At 41.2% G+C, this 18,662-nt stretch overlaps 1 protein-coding gene across 4 annotated transcripts in view; it reads right to left on the minus strand.

Moving 5' to 3' along the window:
• TBC1D30 (TBC1 domain family member 30) overlaps positions 1 to 18,662 on the minus strand; it is a 93,896-nt gene that overhangs the window by 19,922 nt on the left and 55,312 nt on the right. For all 4 annotated transcript variants that reach the window (XM_043888041.1, XM_043888032.1, XM_043888051.1 and 1 more), the window contains 3 exons: positions 8,264 to 8,432; positions 6,106 to 6,274; positions 1,395 to 1,500 (listed from right to left, as the gene is read on the minus strand). In XM_043888041.1, the coding sequence (XP_043743976.1) occupies positions 1,395 to 1,500; positions 6,106 to 6,274; positions 8,264 to 8,432 (444 nt within the window). The remainder of the gene's footprint in view (positions 1 to 1,394; positions 1,501 to 6,105; positions 6,275 to 8,263; positions 8,433 to 18,662) is intronic.

The raw sequence follows: 18,662 nt of genomic DNA on the forward strand, positions 1-18,662 counted from the left end.
TCCTGCCTGGGGCATGTGAATCAGGCAGTTCTGTAGGATGTCAAGCCGGGTCCCCATCCTCCAGGCCACAGATCAGTACCTCCCGTCAGATCACCAGCAGTATCAGATTAGAAATAAAGTGCACAATAAATAACATGCTTGAATCTTGAATCGTCCTGAAACCACTCCCCTGACCCCGGTCTGTGGAAAACTTGTCTTCTACAAAATCTGTCCCTGTTGCCAAAAAGACTGGGGACCTCCGAAAAGGATCTCACATGGGGAATATGAGAATAATGTTCCATAAAAGACACTTCCCTCTACGAGAGAGAAGAAGCAAGAAAGCAATGGCTCGGGAGGTGTGACAGGAGCTGACCTCTGTGCACAGAGGACAGGTGCAGAGAGCATACTTCCTGCCCTAAGTCAGACAGGAAGGAAGAAGAGATGAGAACGCAAAGAAAAGGTGAAATGAAAAACAGAAATGCTCAGGGAAATTCTACCGGGTGGTCAGTATTCTCAACAACTTGGGCAGCTTTCTGCTAAAAGTGCGGGGTTCCCAGAAGCAGGTGGAGGTGCCAGGAGATGAGGAGAGAAATAAAACCTCTTCTCAGGTCCTAAATGAGGGCCTGAGTCTTTGTTTTCTAACCTGTTGACTGGGCCTCAGTCACCAAAACGACCTCAGGCATGGAACCCAACATTAAAGTTGAAACCAAGAAAAGAGAGAGAGAGGCACCACAGAGAAAGAAGGAACCAAGGCCCAACAACAACTTTGGACAAGAACCACTGCTGGTTAGCTTGCAGGACGAAGGAAGAACCTGGAAGAGAAATAGTCATCAGAAGCCCAGGAGAAGACTGAGAAAAAAAATCACGTTATAGAGCCTAATGGAAGACACAGTGTTAACAAATCTGCTATCTCTTCTGCGCTCACTGCCATTTTTAATGACTTGCCCAGTATGATGTTGAGATACAGTAACATGCCAGACAGTAACAAAACCCTTCAAGTCCGTGATTTTGAAATTTATGATTCCTATGTAAAAACACGAGTTGCAAATGTGGACAAAACAAATAAACCAAAATGAGAAGTAGAATAATCTCCTTTTGATCCTCAATAATTCCTTCCCAGAAATAATTATTTCTCCCCAACAGCCTCCCTTTAAGGCTAAGAATCAGATCCAGAATAAGCGCCTGGGGATTTGCTGGTGAGGGGGGAGGTGCTCCGGTGGGGTTTTTCGTTTGTTTTTGTAATGCATTTTCTGGCTTTTTAAAAAACTTTCCAGCTTTATTTGAGCCACAATTGAAATATAACACTGTTTAATGAAAGTCATAATAAATATCCATTATTTGTTTCTTTCTTCCTCTGCTTGTTATCAAGGTATTGGGGTCCTCTGAGCCAAGCGGGGCAGGCATTGCCCACTCACCTGCATGAGTTCATGGCTTTCCAGAAGATCATTCTCTAGCATCTCCTGGGTGAGGCGCCCCATGGTGCTATAGAATTCATCTGCTGTCTCACAACATTCTATCTGCCTAGATAAAGAAAGGACAGAAAAAGGAATTGTTTAGAAGACCCCTGCTGTCAGGTACATGCTGCAGGCACAAGACATGTTTTCCCTTGCCATCAAATCAACCAAGTTAGCAATCAGCGGAAGTCAGAATCCTGTGATTACACTCACAGTACAGCCTGCGGTAGGCAGAGAAGAGATTTTAAAAACGGGAAGGTCAACATAGTGGCGCTTATCCCAGGGTGAGTTCCTCTTTTTGCTATGCCGCTCTCCTGACTCACAGCTCCCCCTGTGGCATTTTTATTGCTTCCACGTGACACCTTCTACACATCTGAACACCCATCACTGATCAGAAATAATACCTAAGAAATTGGGTACCCACGAACAATTGTCCCCTGGAGGGAATCTGTTGCTCTCAATCTGCAAACAGCAGTACCACTGACAGACTGAAACCAAACCGCAGCAGAAATGAAAGATGAAACACACGAGAACTTTATCTGCACATTTCATCAGTCCTCAGGATATTTTCACAGACAGTCTTTCCAGCCCTTCTCAGGACACTGCTGCTAGCTGGAGATTATATTCTGTTATATTTTTTAACTTCTTATTTTGTATTGTTCTGATAGTTTCAGGTGAACACTGAAGGGACCCAGCCATATGTGTATGTGTGTATGTATCCATTCTCCTTCAAACTCTCCTCCCATCCAACCTGCCATATAACATTGAGCAGAGTTCCATGTGCTAAATAGTAGGTCCTCGTTGGTTATCCATTTTAAACATAGCAGTTACACCTTGTTTCTTGCATTTGGTTCAACAGGTAAACAAAGAGTGTCACCTGCCATCCTGTGAGACAGGTGAAACTTTTAATTCTTCTTCTAGAGAGAGGAGAAAAAGGAATTATCCAAAGCAGCTGCTGCTGCTAAGTCGCTTCAGTCATGTCCGACTCTGTGCGACCCCATAGACGGAAGCCCACCAGGCTCCCCCATCCCTGGGATTCTCCAGGCAAGAACACTGGAGTGGGTTGCCGTTTCCTTCTCCAATGCATGAAAGTGAAAAGTGAAAGTGAAGTCGCTCAGTCGTGTCCAACTTTTAGCGACCCCATGGACTGCAGCCTACGAGGCTCCTCCATCCGTGGGATTTTCCAGGCAAGAGTACTGGAATGGGGTGCCATTGCCTTTTCCGATCCAAAGCAGAGACCTGGGTATTTGTTTTATCTATTATGTCATTCTTTGCACAGCAGAAAAACTATTTGCCTTACCAATCATAAGACATACTCTTTGACATATGCTAAGGTTGGGGGATCTCCATAGAGCCAGTCAAAAAAATATATGATCCTGGGAAAATTCCAGGCTCTAGAATTCTGTTCAAATCACATTGCCACAATCATGTAAGTAAATAAATGAAATGAACTGTTGAAGTGCTGATACAAAAATTTAGAGCAGCATGTGGGCATAAATTGAAAAGTGGTTAAGTTTATCCTGGGGGTCAGGTGGAGAGTGAGGAAGAGAAGTAATGTTTAAGGTGAGTTTTGATAAATATTCTCCAGGTTGACAAGGAGGAAAAAGCATCCCAAACATGTGGATACAGGAGACAGAAGGCCCGACCCGGGGAAATGCATGTAGGTCTATAGATCACAGTGGGGATGGCTGTATGGCCAGGGGTAGCCAGAGAGAGCTGAGGGTGGTGGTGATGATGTTTAGTCGCTTAGTCGTGTCCAGCTCTTTTGTGACCCCATGGACTGCAGTACGCCAGGCTCCTCAGTTCCCGGGAAGAATACTGGAGTGAGTTGCCATTTCCTCCTTCAGGGGATCTTCTCGACCCAGGGATCGAACCCTTGTCTCCTGTTCTTTACCACTGAGCCACTAGAGAAGCTGAAGGTAGAGAGGTGCAGAGAGCAAATCGCAAAGGCCTCATCTGCCTGCTGAACCCTCTCAGGACAAGAGTCACTGCAAGGCCTTTAATAGAGAGTGTGGGAACAGAGATGCCATTGGCCAGGTTGCCCCAGAGGTGGCATGGCAAGTGGAGGGCATGATGGGAGGCCACGGAGGACTGTGCCAGGCATGAGACAATGAGGGAGGGAGCCAAGGCAGGCGGGTCAGAGGAGAAAGGACACATGAAAGAGATGCCACTGAGACTGTGCTGACGGTCGACGGCTTACATGTTCCACAAGTGCCCTTGTACGAACAGAGGAGGAAATCTCACGTTGCAGAATCAAGGTGACGGGAAGGGCCCCATGGATACTCACACACGAAGCCCTGATGTTACTCAGGTACACAGGACCAGGGATCACCTGCGTGATGGTCAGACTTTTCCGATGGACAGTTTGTGGGGAAGACGACAGGCCCGGGAGTCAGATAGAGCCAGGGCTAAATCCTAGCTCTCTCTACTCACTAGCTGTGGGACCCTGAACTAGTTAGTCAGCCTTCCTGGGGCAGTTTTCTCACCTGAAAAGACAGGGAAAATAATCCTACCTACTTCACGGGGCTGTGGGGAGAACTGAGTAAGATAAGTAAGAAGTTTAAACTTCTTAACATAACGACTGCACTACAGGACCTTGATGGTGTGTGTTGGTTGTCTTTCCTTTCAACTAATGAGCTGCATGCTCAAAACACGTGAAATTATAATGAGCAAAGACTCTGAAACATTTAAAATTCCACCAGTCTAACCCACAGATTCCTGAGCTTCATAAACAGGAGTCATTTATAATCAGTAGATTCACATTACTAGAAGCACAGATAATAGAGCCAAGGTACCCACATTCAAAATCAGGTCTTTCCACTTAACTAACTAGGTGACATGGGGCAATTTCCTTAACTTCTCTGTGCCTCAGTGACGACATCTGTAAAATGGGGATGATAACAGAACCTACCTCCTAGGATGACAGTGAGATTAAATGAGTTAATTTTACATCTACAGTGCTTAGAATCATGCCTGTCCATTGAAAGCACTCTGTGAATATTGGACGTTAAGTGTAGCTATTAATATCTCAATAGTGTGACATCCGTGGGATGACCATATTAATAAATTCTGATCCTACAGATAATGGATAGATTAGATAGGAATAAAACAAGAACCACCTTTTTTCCTCCTGCCCCATAATCAAGAACTAACAAAAAGGGGACTAGAATCAACCCAGCATAAAGTGCTGTAGTATTTTAATCCTACAAGCTAATTACTCAATAACTATCACAATGGTTAGAGGGTGATACTGCTAATAAACTACCAACGCTCAAATAGTTTACGAGGTAGTAGGTTGGAAATACACGAATGCAGAAAAAGGCTGACATCAGAAGAAAGTAAACAGGTATGTAAATGTCACAACAAATCCCCCACAGGTGAATTCATGTGCCTCACTGAAAAGCTATCTACAGTGAAACAAAGGCAGAGGAGATTGCTACGTGATATTTAAAAACACTCCCACACAACAATTTTTTTTTAATCCCTGAATTGTTAGGTGGTGGATTTTTCTTACAAAATTAAAAAATGCTGCAAGTCTCTCAGGAAACAGCTTCCCATCAATAAAAAGGCTACTTAGGAGGTTTCTGAAACAAAACACTAGAAATGATTTATAAGTTCTCTGACGTGTTGTCCATGGGTACCCACTCAAGTCATTTAAAAATAGCTCTAGGAAAGAAACATTAAAAGCTTTTCTGCATCTTCAGTTAACTGTAACAATTTCATCCTGATGTCTCTTCCATTACCCAAAAGGCAGATATTTAATGTAATAGTCATAATACATTAGAGATGGGTGAAAATACCCTAGGGTTTTCAGCCCTGATACTAGACGAGAATGTAAGTGAAATCTGTTTGGTGGTAATAGACTTCAAATGGAATTAACTCTTGATGAAAGGAAAAAAGTTCCATGTGTTCTACTATTGACTAGGTACCATGCACCATGCTAGATACCTTTATACATATTATCTCATTTAATTTTATCACATTCCACAAAATACCAACCCTGAATATTTACTGGAAGGACTGATGCTGAAGTTGAAGCTCCAATACTTTTGGATGTGAAGAGCCAACACTTTGGAAAAGACCCTGATGCTGGGAAAATTGAGGGCAGGAGAAGAAGGGGGCAGCAGAGGATGAGATGGTTGGATGGTATCACTGACTCAATGGACATGAGTTTGAGCAAACTCCAGGAGATAATGAAGGACAGGGAAGCCTGGTGTGCTGCAGTCCATGGGGTCACAGAGTCAGACACGACTAAGCGACTGAACAACAACAAAATAATTATAAGGACTCAAACATAAGTCAAATTGCAGTCTTAACCAACAAACCCACACAGTTGTCTCCAGATCTTTCAGTTCCTCTTCCACCTAAGCCCCTCTCCCTCTCCCCAACCAGGGTTAGGAAAGATGCCAACAGCGTGGTTGCCAGGACGCCAGCACTGAGGAGGAGGAGAACTCCAGGCCTGGAACAGCCTGCCCCCTTCTCTAAAACAGCTTCCACTTGACCCAACATTCACTGATGAGCCGACAGAGAGTTCAGAAGGAAAGCAATTGCACAGCGTTCACCACTTTCTGTTTTCCTCACACTTCAATATTGATGGCTTTACACATTGGAGAACAAAAGTGCTCTAAGGCTCTCACACCACAGTACAGAACGGGAAGGGGAAATTACTTACTCTCCCAACTTTGCCCAGATAGCCAGCGACACCCGTAGGATGATTTCCGAACCTTCAAAGAAAACTGAATCCCAAATCTTTAAAACTGTGTGGTTAGGGAGACACGTAGCGAAGAGAGTCAGAAACCACTGCATCGTGAAGACATTTGTCAGTGGGGGCTCATATCCACCTGCAATAAAACAAACACTCTAATTTCTGCAGAATTGATCATGTGTAAGATACGAAAATACCCTCTTTCAATCTCTCATGTCCACGCAAATATTGGCTTGGCCAAAAAGTTCCTTCGGGTTTTCCCATACCATCTTACAAGAAAAACCAAAAGAACTTTTTTTGGCCAACCTAATATGTTATGATCTATTTCCTGGCTGATTTTTAAATCTCTCTAAATTCTTGTTCTCTCCTTATTTGGGTGGGGTTAGAGGGAGAACATAGGTGTGTTTAATAAAAATCGCAATACTATGACCTTCACAAATGCTTTGTGACATTTCAGAAATCTTAACCTAAAATTTAACTTGGGTCTACCTACCATGGGGCACAGAAAATCAAGGAGGATGTTCTCCTTATCGAAAACAAGATAAAAAGAAAGGATTTTAACCTCTCAAAAGTAAAAGCTGATTTCCAAAACCTCCTAAATCCTACTTTTATTCAAATGCTGCTGATAAAAATAAAATTGCTTATAAGCAATTACTTGTTTACTTGTTAATTTATCCATAGTCCTCAGACCACAATGGAATTAAACCAGAAATCAATAACAGAAAGAAAGCTGGAAAATCCCCAAATCCTTGGAGATTAAGCAAAGTGGCATTTTAAAATATTTTTAACTAAACTACATTCAGTTTTAAAGATCTGGGATCCAGCTTACTTTGAAGTTTCCGAATTCACTAAAACAACAGAGTCCTCTCACACTCCCCATTATGACTGCATAAGCATGTATTTTAATGAAATATAAAAATTTAGATACTAGACTAATCCTTTTTCCAAATTACAGTCAGAAGGTACATTTACCCAAGTACAAGCAAAACAAGATCTGTCCTCCTGTATCCATTTTCTTCCTTCTTATCTACAAACAAAGGAGGATCTTTGTTCACAGGCTAGAATCTAAGGTCACCAAGGCATTTGAGCAAATGTGGAGCCCAGTGAAGTGTGTCTGACTCTGGAACAGGCCAATCTGGTCTTGCTGGAAGCTTTATGAAATCCTGACTGGTGCACAAGTATACTACACAGCCAAATTAAATAAGATTACTCCAACTACTTGGAAGAAAATGCTTAGAGACACCTGGGTGTCACTATAATTTCCAGTGTATTTTAATCATAGATGAGATCCTCAAAACCCTTTCAGATTTTCCCAGATTTAAATTCATGGGTCAAGAACTGACAACCATTTAAAGAAAACATAGCAAACTTATTGTATTTTTGGTATCTGGAGAAGTGCAAGCAGTGGGTATGATGACAGCTACGAGCTTGGGTACTTGGGAAGCTGGTGATGCCAACTAGATGGTGGAGACTCAGCTACTTGCGGAAACATCTCCATTGCCACCTTAATCAACCCAGCCCCTTCCTTCAGGGCTCAGATTATACCTGGAGGCCAAGAGAGCCCTTCTCCAGTAAGAACTGGTCCATTCATCTCAAGTAAGTCTAGATATCCTTCACATGAATGAATAAAGGAGCATTAAACATCTCAGCCCAAAGGACTGCTTTTATCTCCTACAACTTTATGAAAATATATATTCTGCTCTCCATAACCTCAGTGGTTGAAGCAAAACCACAGGCTCGGCCAAGCTGTATCTGTAGTTCAATTTTAAAGAACTCTTATGGTTTTGATGCCAACTTAGAGCAGTTTAACTAATAGCAAGGCATAGATACCATTCTTTACCTAGAGTACAATACATAGTTGGTGAGCTGGTACTGGTGAGGTATTGGGTTCCTGACTGACTTCTTAACCATAACCAGTTAGAGATTCAACATCTGGCCCTCTGTTTGGGTTTTGTTCTTAGTTCTGTTTTTGTTCTCTAGAAATCTATTTCACTGCACCAAGCTCCTACCAACTGAAATATCTGAAAACATGTATTTCCACCATTCAAGGTTTAGGCTCATAGGTACAGTGGTATCAGAAAAGTAAACTATTTTCAAAGGTAAAATAGCATCGAATCATCACTACCTCCACTCTCCTTGTTTGCAGTTTTCTGAAGAGTATCCAGGTGCTGAGATAATTCTGGGAGATTCAGTCTCAAGAGGTCACGGAAGACGGCCATATCCACGGACAGTGCCCGGAGATTGTTGACAAAATAGCTTTCGGGAAGTACCTTGTCAATAAGGTAAATCATAATCTGAAGAAAAAAGATATAGAATAAGATTGCTTCACAAAAACTGCTTGCTATACTAACACGTCCTACATAGAACATATTCAAATTGGCAAAAGACAGCCAAAGCACACCATTCTTTACACATGTCAACACCAAGTGTTCTGGATTTTCAAGGCTCCTCTCCACTCCAAGGTAAGGCGTAGGTGGCATACTTGTCTAAGTCAGGGGTCCCCAACCCCAGGGCCATGGACTGGTACCAGCCCTCGGCCAGTTAGGAACCTGGCCACACACAGATCATCTGCTGCTCCCCGTTGTTCATGTTACGGCCTGAACCGTCTCCTCTGCCCACGCCCCATCCGTGGAAAAACCGTCTTTCATGAAACCAGTCCCCGATGCCAAAAAGGCTGGGGACCACTGGTTTAACTAACTCAGACCCCAAGTCTGTTGCTGTCTAAAATTTTTAGCTGGGTCACTAGAACTGAGTGCATCCTGGAAGTAGCTGTGACGATATAACCCTCAGGCTCCCTCTTTGGCCACCTGAGGTGAAGAGCTGACTCATTGGAAAAGACCCTGAGGCTGGGAAAGATTGAGGGCAGGAGGAGAAGGGGACGACAGAGGATGGGATGTTTGGATGGCATCACCGACTCGATGGACATGGGTTTGGGTGGACTCTGGGAGCTGGTGATGGACAGGGAGGCCTCGCATGCAGCGGTTCATGGGGTCGCAAAGAGTCGGACACGACTGAGCGACTGAACTGAACTGAACTGAACTCCCTCTGACAAGCCACGGAGCTCACGCTTTCTCAGCACCCAGCAGAAATCTCAAGGTCAGCTCCTTGATGGCAGCACAGTGTCACAACCTTAATCTGAAAACCCAGAGCTGGCCCATCATGGAACATCCCGACTGCAGTAGATCGCAAGATCCACTGACCATCAACCTGAGGTATTCGAACAACTGATGTCAGCTTTTTGTCCACTTCCTCTCCTGGGACAATGCAACAAAGGGTACATTTTGGTTTTGAGCATATGGTACTTTTAAAATCAGATGAGATTGCCTCATGTTCTTCAAACAACTGTTTTCATCCTAACTTTTCTATTTGTGGTTATCTTTTCTAAGACGTCAAGAACCACTGGAAAGACCCAGAAAAATACACCTGAGTTCTATATGCCAATCTCTGCTCCGTTCCCTGTCAGCTTGAATGCTCTGTGTATGCCCTGCTTCCTAGAAGACCTACACATTTCCCAGAACACAGGAAAGGCAAAATGAAGAGCAAAATCATAGCTGGCCCTATACAGTGGTGGAGAAGTAGTTGTCTCATATTTTTTCATAAAATACTATTTTAAAAAAATTATCTCCCAGATCTGCCAAGGGCCCATATTTCCCTCATCCTTGACTTATAACTTCTACTTTTAGGGTCATAGTTTTGACTAAGTCAACAAGGGTGGGAATACCCTCTCAGAAAGGCCTCCCTGAAGCCTATATTACAGGAGTGACCCAGTCCAGGGAGTCACTTTAGCTTTCTTACACAGAGACAGAATTTACCAGGTAAATGTATCATCACCCTAGAAATAAGAGCTTAGCAACAAAAGCAATATATTCAGCTTGTGTGGAGGGAGGAAGTCCTCGAGGAGCCAGGCCAGTTGAGGGGGAGGACAGATTTTTAGCAGAACAGAGGGCTCTGTCAGGGACCTCACACTCTACAGGTAAGGAGAAGAGGAACTGATGGGAACACAAAGACAAAATTTAAAGGTAACAGTGTATTATTGCACTTTTCATCTAGAGTAAGTTACATGATACCAAGAAAGATTTTTATGAATTATATAAATGAATTTATCAGGTTTTATGAAAAGATAACAATCCCTCAAAATTATATGAAAACTAGAAAAAAAAATTCCAATTATCACAGTAATTCTTCTGACTCAATGAAATTCTCTGTCCAAAGGCATCTCAAAGTCTTAACATAAGACATAAGAGCCAGTTATGTTGCTTCACCTACTCCTATATTTCAAAGAACAAACATTAGATTAAAAAAAAAATAGGATAAATAATGGCAGTGGAACAAAGATAGTCTCATCAACAAATGGTGCTGGAACAACCCTACACTCTCCACAAAATGTAACTCAAAAGGGATCATGGACCTAAATGTAAAACACAATACTATAAAACTCACAGGAGATAAATATAGCCTAGATGACCTTGGATATGGGAATGACTTTTTACATAAAATACCAAAGGCACAATCCATGAAAGAAATACTTGGGAGGCTAGACTTTATTAAAATTTAAAACTTCTGTTGTGTGAAAGACAGTCAAGAAGATTAGAAGACAAGCCAGAGATTGGGAGAAAATATTTGAAAAGACACATCTGACAAAGGACTGTCACCCAAAATATACAAAGAACTCTTAAAACTTAACAATTATAAGAAAACAAGCAACCCAATTAAAAAATGGACCAAAGACCTCAACAGATACCTTACCAAAGATATTCAGATGGCAAATATGCTGTGAAAAGATGTTTCATATCACAGTCATCAGAGAAATTCAAATTAAAACAATGAGATACCACTATGCATTTATTACAATGGCCAAAATTTGGAATGCTGCCCACACCAAATGCTGGCAAGGATATGGAATAACAAGAACTCTAGATTTGCTGGTAGGAATGCAAACTGGTGAAGGCACTTTGTAAGACAGTTTAACAGTTTTTTATAAAATTAAGCACACTCTTCATGCAATCTAGCAATTGTACTACTTGGTATTTAGCAAAAGGAGATGAAAACTTCTATCCACATAGAAACCTGCATGTGGATTTTTATAGCAGCTTTATTCATAATTACCAAAACTTGGAAGCAACAAAGATGTCCTTCAGTAGGTCCAGAAAATGGAATATTATTCATCACTAAAAAGAAATAAGTGTGCGTGCAAGCTCAGTTGCTTGGTCATGTCCAACTCTTTGCAACCCCATGGACTGGGAGACTGCCAGGCTCCCCTGTTCATAGGATTTTCCAGGCGAGAATACTGAAGTGGGTAGCCATTTCCTACTCCAGGGGATCTTCCTGACCCAGGGATCCAACCAGCATCTCTTATGTCTCCTGCACTGGCGGGGGGTATATGGAAAATTTCTGTCTCTTCCTCTAAATTTTGATTTCAACCTGAAACTGCTCCTTAAAATGAAGTATTAAAAAAATAATGGGGAAGATTCAAAATTTTTTTTAAGATTCAAATTTTTAACAGTTAAATCTTTGTTTTTAACTACTTTCAAAACTCTGTTTTTTACTATTTTAAAAACCTAAGTTACTAAGAAAAAACAATAAATGCAAAAAAGCAGGGAAAATGGTTTACCTACTCTGATAAACTATTTATTTCCCTATTAACTAAAACTTACAGAGGCCAAAATAGCCCCTAGAAAAACACTGATATCCAATAATTCCCTTAGCATAGGAACTATCTTCAGAAATCCAACCTTCGTCTGCATATTGAATGTCTAACCACAAGATTTCCAAATGATGATGATGTCATTTCATTCCACAGAGTTCATTTTCTTAGAGGTAGAAATATAAATATTCAATTCCTCAGCTTTGTCTAATTCATCTTTTTATGTGAATTTTTAGCTTCTCAAGTATCACTGAGATTCATGACTTGATTGGCAAGTACATCCTGTATCCCAAACCTCTCTACCCCACTCCCTAACCTGAATTGTTCATTTCAGCTGTTCAAATAAACAGTTCTCATTCCATAGTCGTGCAAATTACACCTGGGGAAAAACCGAGTAAATCATACAGAATGAATAAACAAAATTGCTTTTAATAAAAAATGTTCTAAACTCATGTATTTGTCACTGCCTCCCCCACTTCCACCCCTAACTATGTGATACACAAGTAGCTTCAAAGCTGCTTCCTTAAATACATCAATGAAAAATCTGAGAGGGTGAATACAGATTGAGATCATGTCAGGATGGATTTATAATTAATTCCAACACAATGTGTATAAAACCAAGAGAAAAACATGCTCATTTTTCCATATGACATAAAGTGAGTTACTGAGACTATCACTAAGGTTCAGTTCAGTTCAGTCGCTCAGCCGTGTCCAACTCTTTGCGACCCCATGAACCACAGCACACCAGGCCTCCCTGCCCATCACCAACTCCTGGAGTCCACCCAAAACCATGTCCATCGAGTCAGTGATGCCATCCAGCCATCTCATCCTCTGTCGTCCCCTTCTCCTGCCCTCAATCTTTCCCAGCATCAGGGTATTTTCCAATGAGTCAGCTCTTTGCATCAGGTAGCCAAAGTATTGGAGTTTCAGCTTCAACATCAGTCCTTCCAATGAACACCCAGGACTGATCTCCTTTAGAATGGACTGGTTGGATCTCCTTGCAGTCCAAGGGACTCTCAAGATCCTTCTTCAACACAACAGTTCAAAAGCATCAATTCTTTGGCACTCAGCTTTCTTTATAATCCAACTCTCACATCCATACATGACCACTGGACATAGCCTTGACCAGACAGACCTTTGTTGGCAAAGTAATGTCTCTGCTTTTTAATATGCTGTCTAGGTTGGTCATAACTGTCCTTCGAAGGAGTAAGCGTCTTTTAATTTCATGGCTGCAATCACCATCTGCAGTGACTTTGGAGCCCAGAAAAATACACTTGATCTTAGCCAAAAGGCCGAGAAGCGATGGAGCCCAGAAAAATAAAGTCAGCTACTGTGTCCACTGTTTCCCCATCTATTTGCCATGAAGTGATGGAACAGGATGCCATGATCTTAGTTTTCTGAATGTTGAGTTTTAAGCCAACTTTCTCACTCTCCTCTTTCACTTTCATCAAGAGGCTCTTTAGTTCTTCTTCACCTTCTGCCATAAGGGTGGTGTCATCTGCATATCTGAGGTTATTGATATTTCTCCCAGCAGTCTTGATTCCAGCTTGTGCTTCTTCCAGCCCAGCGTTTCTCATGATGTACTCTCCATGTAAGTTAAATAAGCAGGGTGACAATATACAGCCTTGATGTACTCCTTTTCCTATTTGGAACCAGTCTGTTGTTGCATGCCCAGTTCTAACTGTTGCTTCCTGACCTGCATACAGGTTTCTCAAGAGGCAGGTCAGGTGGTCTGGTATTCCCATCTCCTTCAGAATTTTCCACAGTTTGTTGTGGTACACACATTCAAAGGCTTTGGCATAGTAATAAAGCAGAAATAGATGTTTTTCTGGAATTCTCTTGCTTTTTTGATGATCCAGTGGATGTTGGCAATTTGATCTCTGGTTCCTCTGCCTTTTCTAAAACCAGCTTGAACATCTGGAAGTTCACGGTTCACGTTTTGCTGAAGCCTGGCTTGGAGAATTTTGAGCATTACTTTGCTAGCGTGTGAGATGAGTGTGATTGTGCGGGAGTTTGAGCATTCTTTGGCATTGCCTTCTTTGGGATTAGAATGAAAACTGACCTTTTCCAGTCCTGTGGCCACTGCTGAGTTTTTCAAATTTGCTGGCATATTGAGTGCAGCACTGTCACAGCATCATCTTTCAGGATTTGAAATAGCTCAACTGGAACTCCATCACCTCCACTAGCTTTGTTCGTAGTGATGCTTCCTAAGGCCCACTTGACTTCACATTCCAGGATGTCTGGCTCTAGGTGAGTGATCACACCATCGTGATTATCTGGGCCGTGAAGATCTTTTTTGTACAGTTCTTCTGTGTATTCTTGCCACCTCTTGTTAATATCTTCTGCTTCTGTTAGGTCCATACCATTTCTGTCCTTTATTGTGCCCATCTTTGCATGAAAAGTTCCCTTGATATCTCTAATTTTCTTGAAGAGATCTCTAGTCTTTCTCATTCTATTGTTTTCCTCTATTTCTTTGCATTGATTGCTGAGGAAGGCTTTCTTATCTCTCCTTGCTATTCTTTGGAACTCTGCATTCAGATGGGAATATCTTTCCTTTCCTTTTTTTCCTTTGCTTTTTGCTTCGCTTCTTTTCACGCTATTTGTAAGGCCTCCTCAGACAGCCATTTTGTTTTTTTGCATTTCTTTATCTTGGGGATGGTCTTGATTCCTGTCTCCTGTACAATGTCACAAACCTCCATCCATAGTTCATCAGGCACTCTGTCTATCAGATCTAGTCCCTTAAATCTATTTCTCACTTCCACTGTACAGTCATAAGGGATTTGATTTAGGTCATACCTGAATGGTCCAGTGGCTTTCTCCGCTTTCTTCAATTTCAGTCTGAATTTGGCAATAAGGAGTTCATGATCCAAGCCACAGTCAGCTCCCGGTCTTGTTTTTGCTGACTGTATAGAGCTTCTCCATCTTTGGCTGCAAAGGATATAATCAATCTGATTTCGGTGTCGACCATCTGGTGATGTCCATGTGTAGAGTCTTCTCTTGTGTTGTTGGAAGAGGGTATTTGCTATAACCAGTGTGTTCTCTTGACAGAACGCTATTAGCCTTTGCCCTGCTTCATTCTGTACTCCAAGGCCAAATTTGCCTGTTACTCCAGGTGTTTCTTGACTGCCTACTTTTGCACTCCAGTCCTTTATAATGAAAAGGACATCTTTTTTGGGATGTTAGTTCTAAAAGGTCTTGTAGGTCTTCATAGAACTGTTCAGCTTCTTCAGAGTTACTGATCACTAAGGTATGCACTATAATTAAACAGAATTGGGAGGAGCAGGATCTTGAATACAAAGACTAAGTATTTATCCCATCCATCTCACAACACTGCAATCAACAACAGTTTCAGGGTTCAAATACAAATTAGCAACCCTATATTACCCCAAGCAAATAAGGCAGTGGCCATCCTTGACACCTGAAATCCTTCATTTCTCATAAAGACTTTTTGTGATGACTTCCTGAGTCATATTCAGACCAGAAGTTTAGCTTACTAACGTCCCATCTCAAAATGTTTCCAGAAATTTTTTTTTACTAAAAATAGGCCCTAGACATCAAAGATTAAAAGATTAGCCATATCATTCAATTTCATAACCTTTCTCCACACAAGCACCTTTCAGCAGACATTTACTTGCAGCCTATTTCCTTCACACCTCACCCCAGATATGAAAGCAACCTGTTAAGAAGATCCAACCAGGGACTTCCCTGGTTGTCCAGTGGTTAAGACTTCACCTTCCAATGCAAGAGGTGCAGGTTCAATGCCTAGTGGGGGAACTAAGATCCCATATGCCTTGGGGCCAAAACAAAACATAAAACAGAAGCAATACTGTAACAAATTCAATAAAAACTTTAAAAATGGTCAACATCAAAAAAAAAAAGAAGAAGAACCAACCAGAATTAAGTATAACAAATAAGGCAATTTGTTGTCACATAGGAAGTAAAGCCTTGGCTACAAAATTTTGACAAATACTAGGACTGTTATGGAGACGGCAATGGCATCCTATTTCAGTACTCTTGTCTGGAGAATCCTAGGGACGGGGGAGCCTGGCGGGCTGACATCCATGGGGTCATATGGAGTAGGACACGACCGAAGTGACTTAGCAGCAGCAGTAGCAGGACTTTTAAGCATACCTTGAGGTAACATAGTCTATTGAAATCTTTTATGAGGCCCGATATGATTAGGATAAGGGAGAGAGAAAGTGAATCTCTGCCGGTCTAAAGGGTGTAAAGGTATATTTAAAAAGCAATCTTGTGAATCAGTAATAATAATGTGCCAATTTTGAGGAACAGTAATAGGTGATGGGATCTCTGGTTGCAAAAAAGAGCAAGATTCTTCAATATGTTTCAATTTTAATTGTGTGTTTATAAGTTCTTTAGTAGCTTGTAATTTTTCTTTCATAAGGGGCCATTGCTTTGTCCAAATAGGCTCATAATTTTTCTTAGTTATATTAATAATTGTTTTGTTTGTTAAATGAGCAGTGGCCCCTAGGAAAAATGTGGAATGCATATCTGAGTTTGCCATTGTATAAGTAAGTCCCTTCCTATTAGATTAAAGGGTACATTTATCACATAAGGTTTTAATGTTGCAGGTTGGCCTTCTGGTCCCTCACATGAGTATATTTGAACAATTTGATAAACTTCTTGTACTTTAATTTGAGAAATTCTTGCAATTTGGCGAGAGACCTTTTGTACAGGCCAGGATTTGGGCCATAAATGTTTGGAAATAATAGCAATATCAGATCCAGTGTCGAGGAGACCAGAAAATCTTTTACCATTAATTTTGATATTTATATTTGGTCGGGCATACTGAGATACTAATGATGTCCACAAAGATTGTTTTTGATCTGTACTTTCAAACCCATCTGCCCGTACATTATTAGAGGAATTAATAGAAATGTAAGGTAAAAGAAGTAATTGAGCAATTTTGTCCCCCTTTTTGAATTGCCATAGAATCTGAGATGACATCAGAATTTGAATCTCTCCTTTATAATCTGAATCAATTATTTCAGGGTGAACAGTAATTCCTTTAGAAGTCAGACTAGATCGGCCAAGCAAAAGACCAAAAGTTTGTGGGGGCAGGGGTCCAAAAAGTCTGGTAGGCACTCTAGTAGGGACTGCTTGAGGGTAAAGGAAAAAATCATTTAGGGCTGGTATATCGACGGCAGCACTGCTAGATGTTGAGGGTTTGAGGGAAAAGATAGAATTTGCCCCTGGTTTTTGTTGTAGGGGACCTGGGGGGTCCCCTGTTTGGAGTTTCCCGGAATAGGTTTTCCATGAATATCAAATTTAAATTGACAACTTTTGGCCCAGTGCATTCTTCTACGGCAGCGAGGGCAAATTTTTTGGTATTTTATTAGCCTTCTTAGGGCAGCCCCTTTTTAAATGATTTTTATCTCCACAATTAAAGCATCTTTCATTTTCCTTTCTAAAGGTAGTAGCCATTGCCTCAATCAGCATTTGTATCTTTTGAGTTTCTGATCCTAGATTGCAATAAGCTTTCAAATAATCAATAATAATCTTAGTCTCACAAATTGCAGCTATAGCTCTTTGACATTTTTGATTTGCATTCTCATAAGCAAGTAATTTCTCTAGCTGTTTTTTGGTTTCTTCTCCGATTACAGTACGGGAAATAGCAGCTTCTAATCTAGTTTAAAAATTAGCATAACTTTTCATTAGGTTCCAACAAATGAGAGACTTTTGGAGTTGTGACTGTTGGCAGAGGAGAAGCATTTGGAGCAGCCGGGGCAGGGCTAGTAAGAAAATTTTGAGATATTTTGTATTGTTTTAATTGGGCCTTTTGTAAAGTTTAATCATTTAATTTATATTTATGTAATAAGTGTTCTGTCTGTTGCTGAATATTGGAAGGGCTAGAATGTACCTTGAAATGGCAGAATTATAGCTTTAATAAGAGCCCATAGGGGCTAGAGATCAATTGGAATATTTTTTCCTTGTTTGGCTGCTCATTTAACATTTTCTTTGACCTGGAGCCAAATTTCTAAATCAAAACTGCATTTATCAGGAAACTAAGGATTATGTTCAACTACTGTTTGAAGGCAAGCCTCTATTCATTGCCGTGAAGCCAGAAGTCCCTGAAATTTAAACAAATGGTGAAGTAAAGTAGAAAAATAATGGGGCTGGCCAGCCATTTAACCCATGCCTTAGTACTTACCGACCTCAATAGGCCCCTGAGTCACTCCGCCCGATATGCCACGTATACCAGGGTCCCTGTTCTTGGCGCCATATCTAACCCTAACCCTAACCCGCCATATCTAAGAAACTAATCTTACAGGGAAAGGATATACTTCTATTTCTCCAGATGGATCCAACGAGCTCACATGACTTCCTCTTCAGAAGATTCAACCTAAGGGGGCCCCCAGCATTCAGACTAGAGATGAAACAACAAAAAACCCAGGAAGAAAGAATTCCAATATAAGCCATGGCGACATTAAAAATTTCCAAAAAACGCCGCACTCGACGTCATCGACCTTATGATCTCCCTACTTGGGGACAGATAAAAACCCTTACTAACTAAACTGAAAACCTGATTTCTCAACAGGGAATGCCTCGGAATCCTAAAAATATTTTTCTTCACTATGCTTGCTTTGCTTGCTTTTGCTTCCCCTGCTCAGGCTGACCTGATTGATCACACTTACTGGGCTTATATACCTAACCCCCCTTTTTTATTGTAGGTTGTAAAATGGACAGATATAGAACCAATCACATCCACTAATGAGTCAACACATATGCCCCCTCCTTGGAACTGGAGGGGCCCTCTCATCCTGAAGAAAAAGAAAAACTAATTAATATCGTTCTAGGTTATGAAGTCCTTCCTTTATGTATGGGCCCAGCAGAATTATGTATAAACGTTAGTCGACAAACT

This window comes from Cervus elaphus, chromosome 3 (genome assembly GCF_910594005.1).
Source record: "Cervus elaphus chromosome 3, mCerEla1.1, whole genome shotgun sequence".
Taxonomy (NCBI): Eukaryota; Metazoa; Chordata; class Mammalia; order Artiodactyla; family Cervidae; genus Cervus; species Cervus elaphus.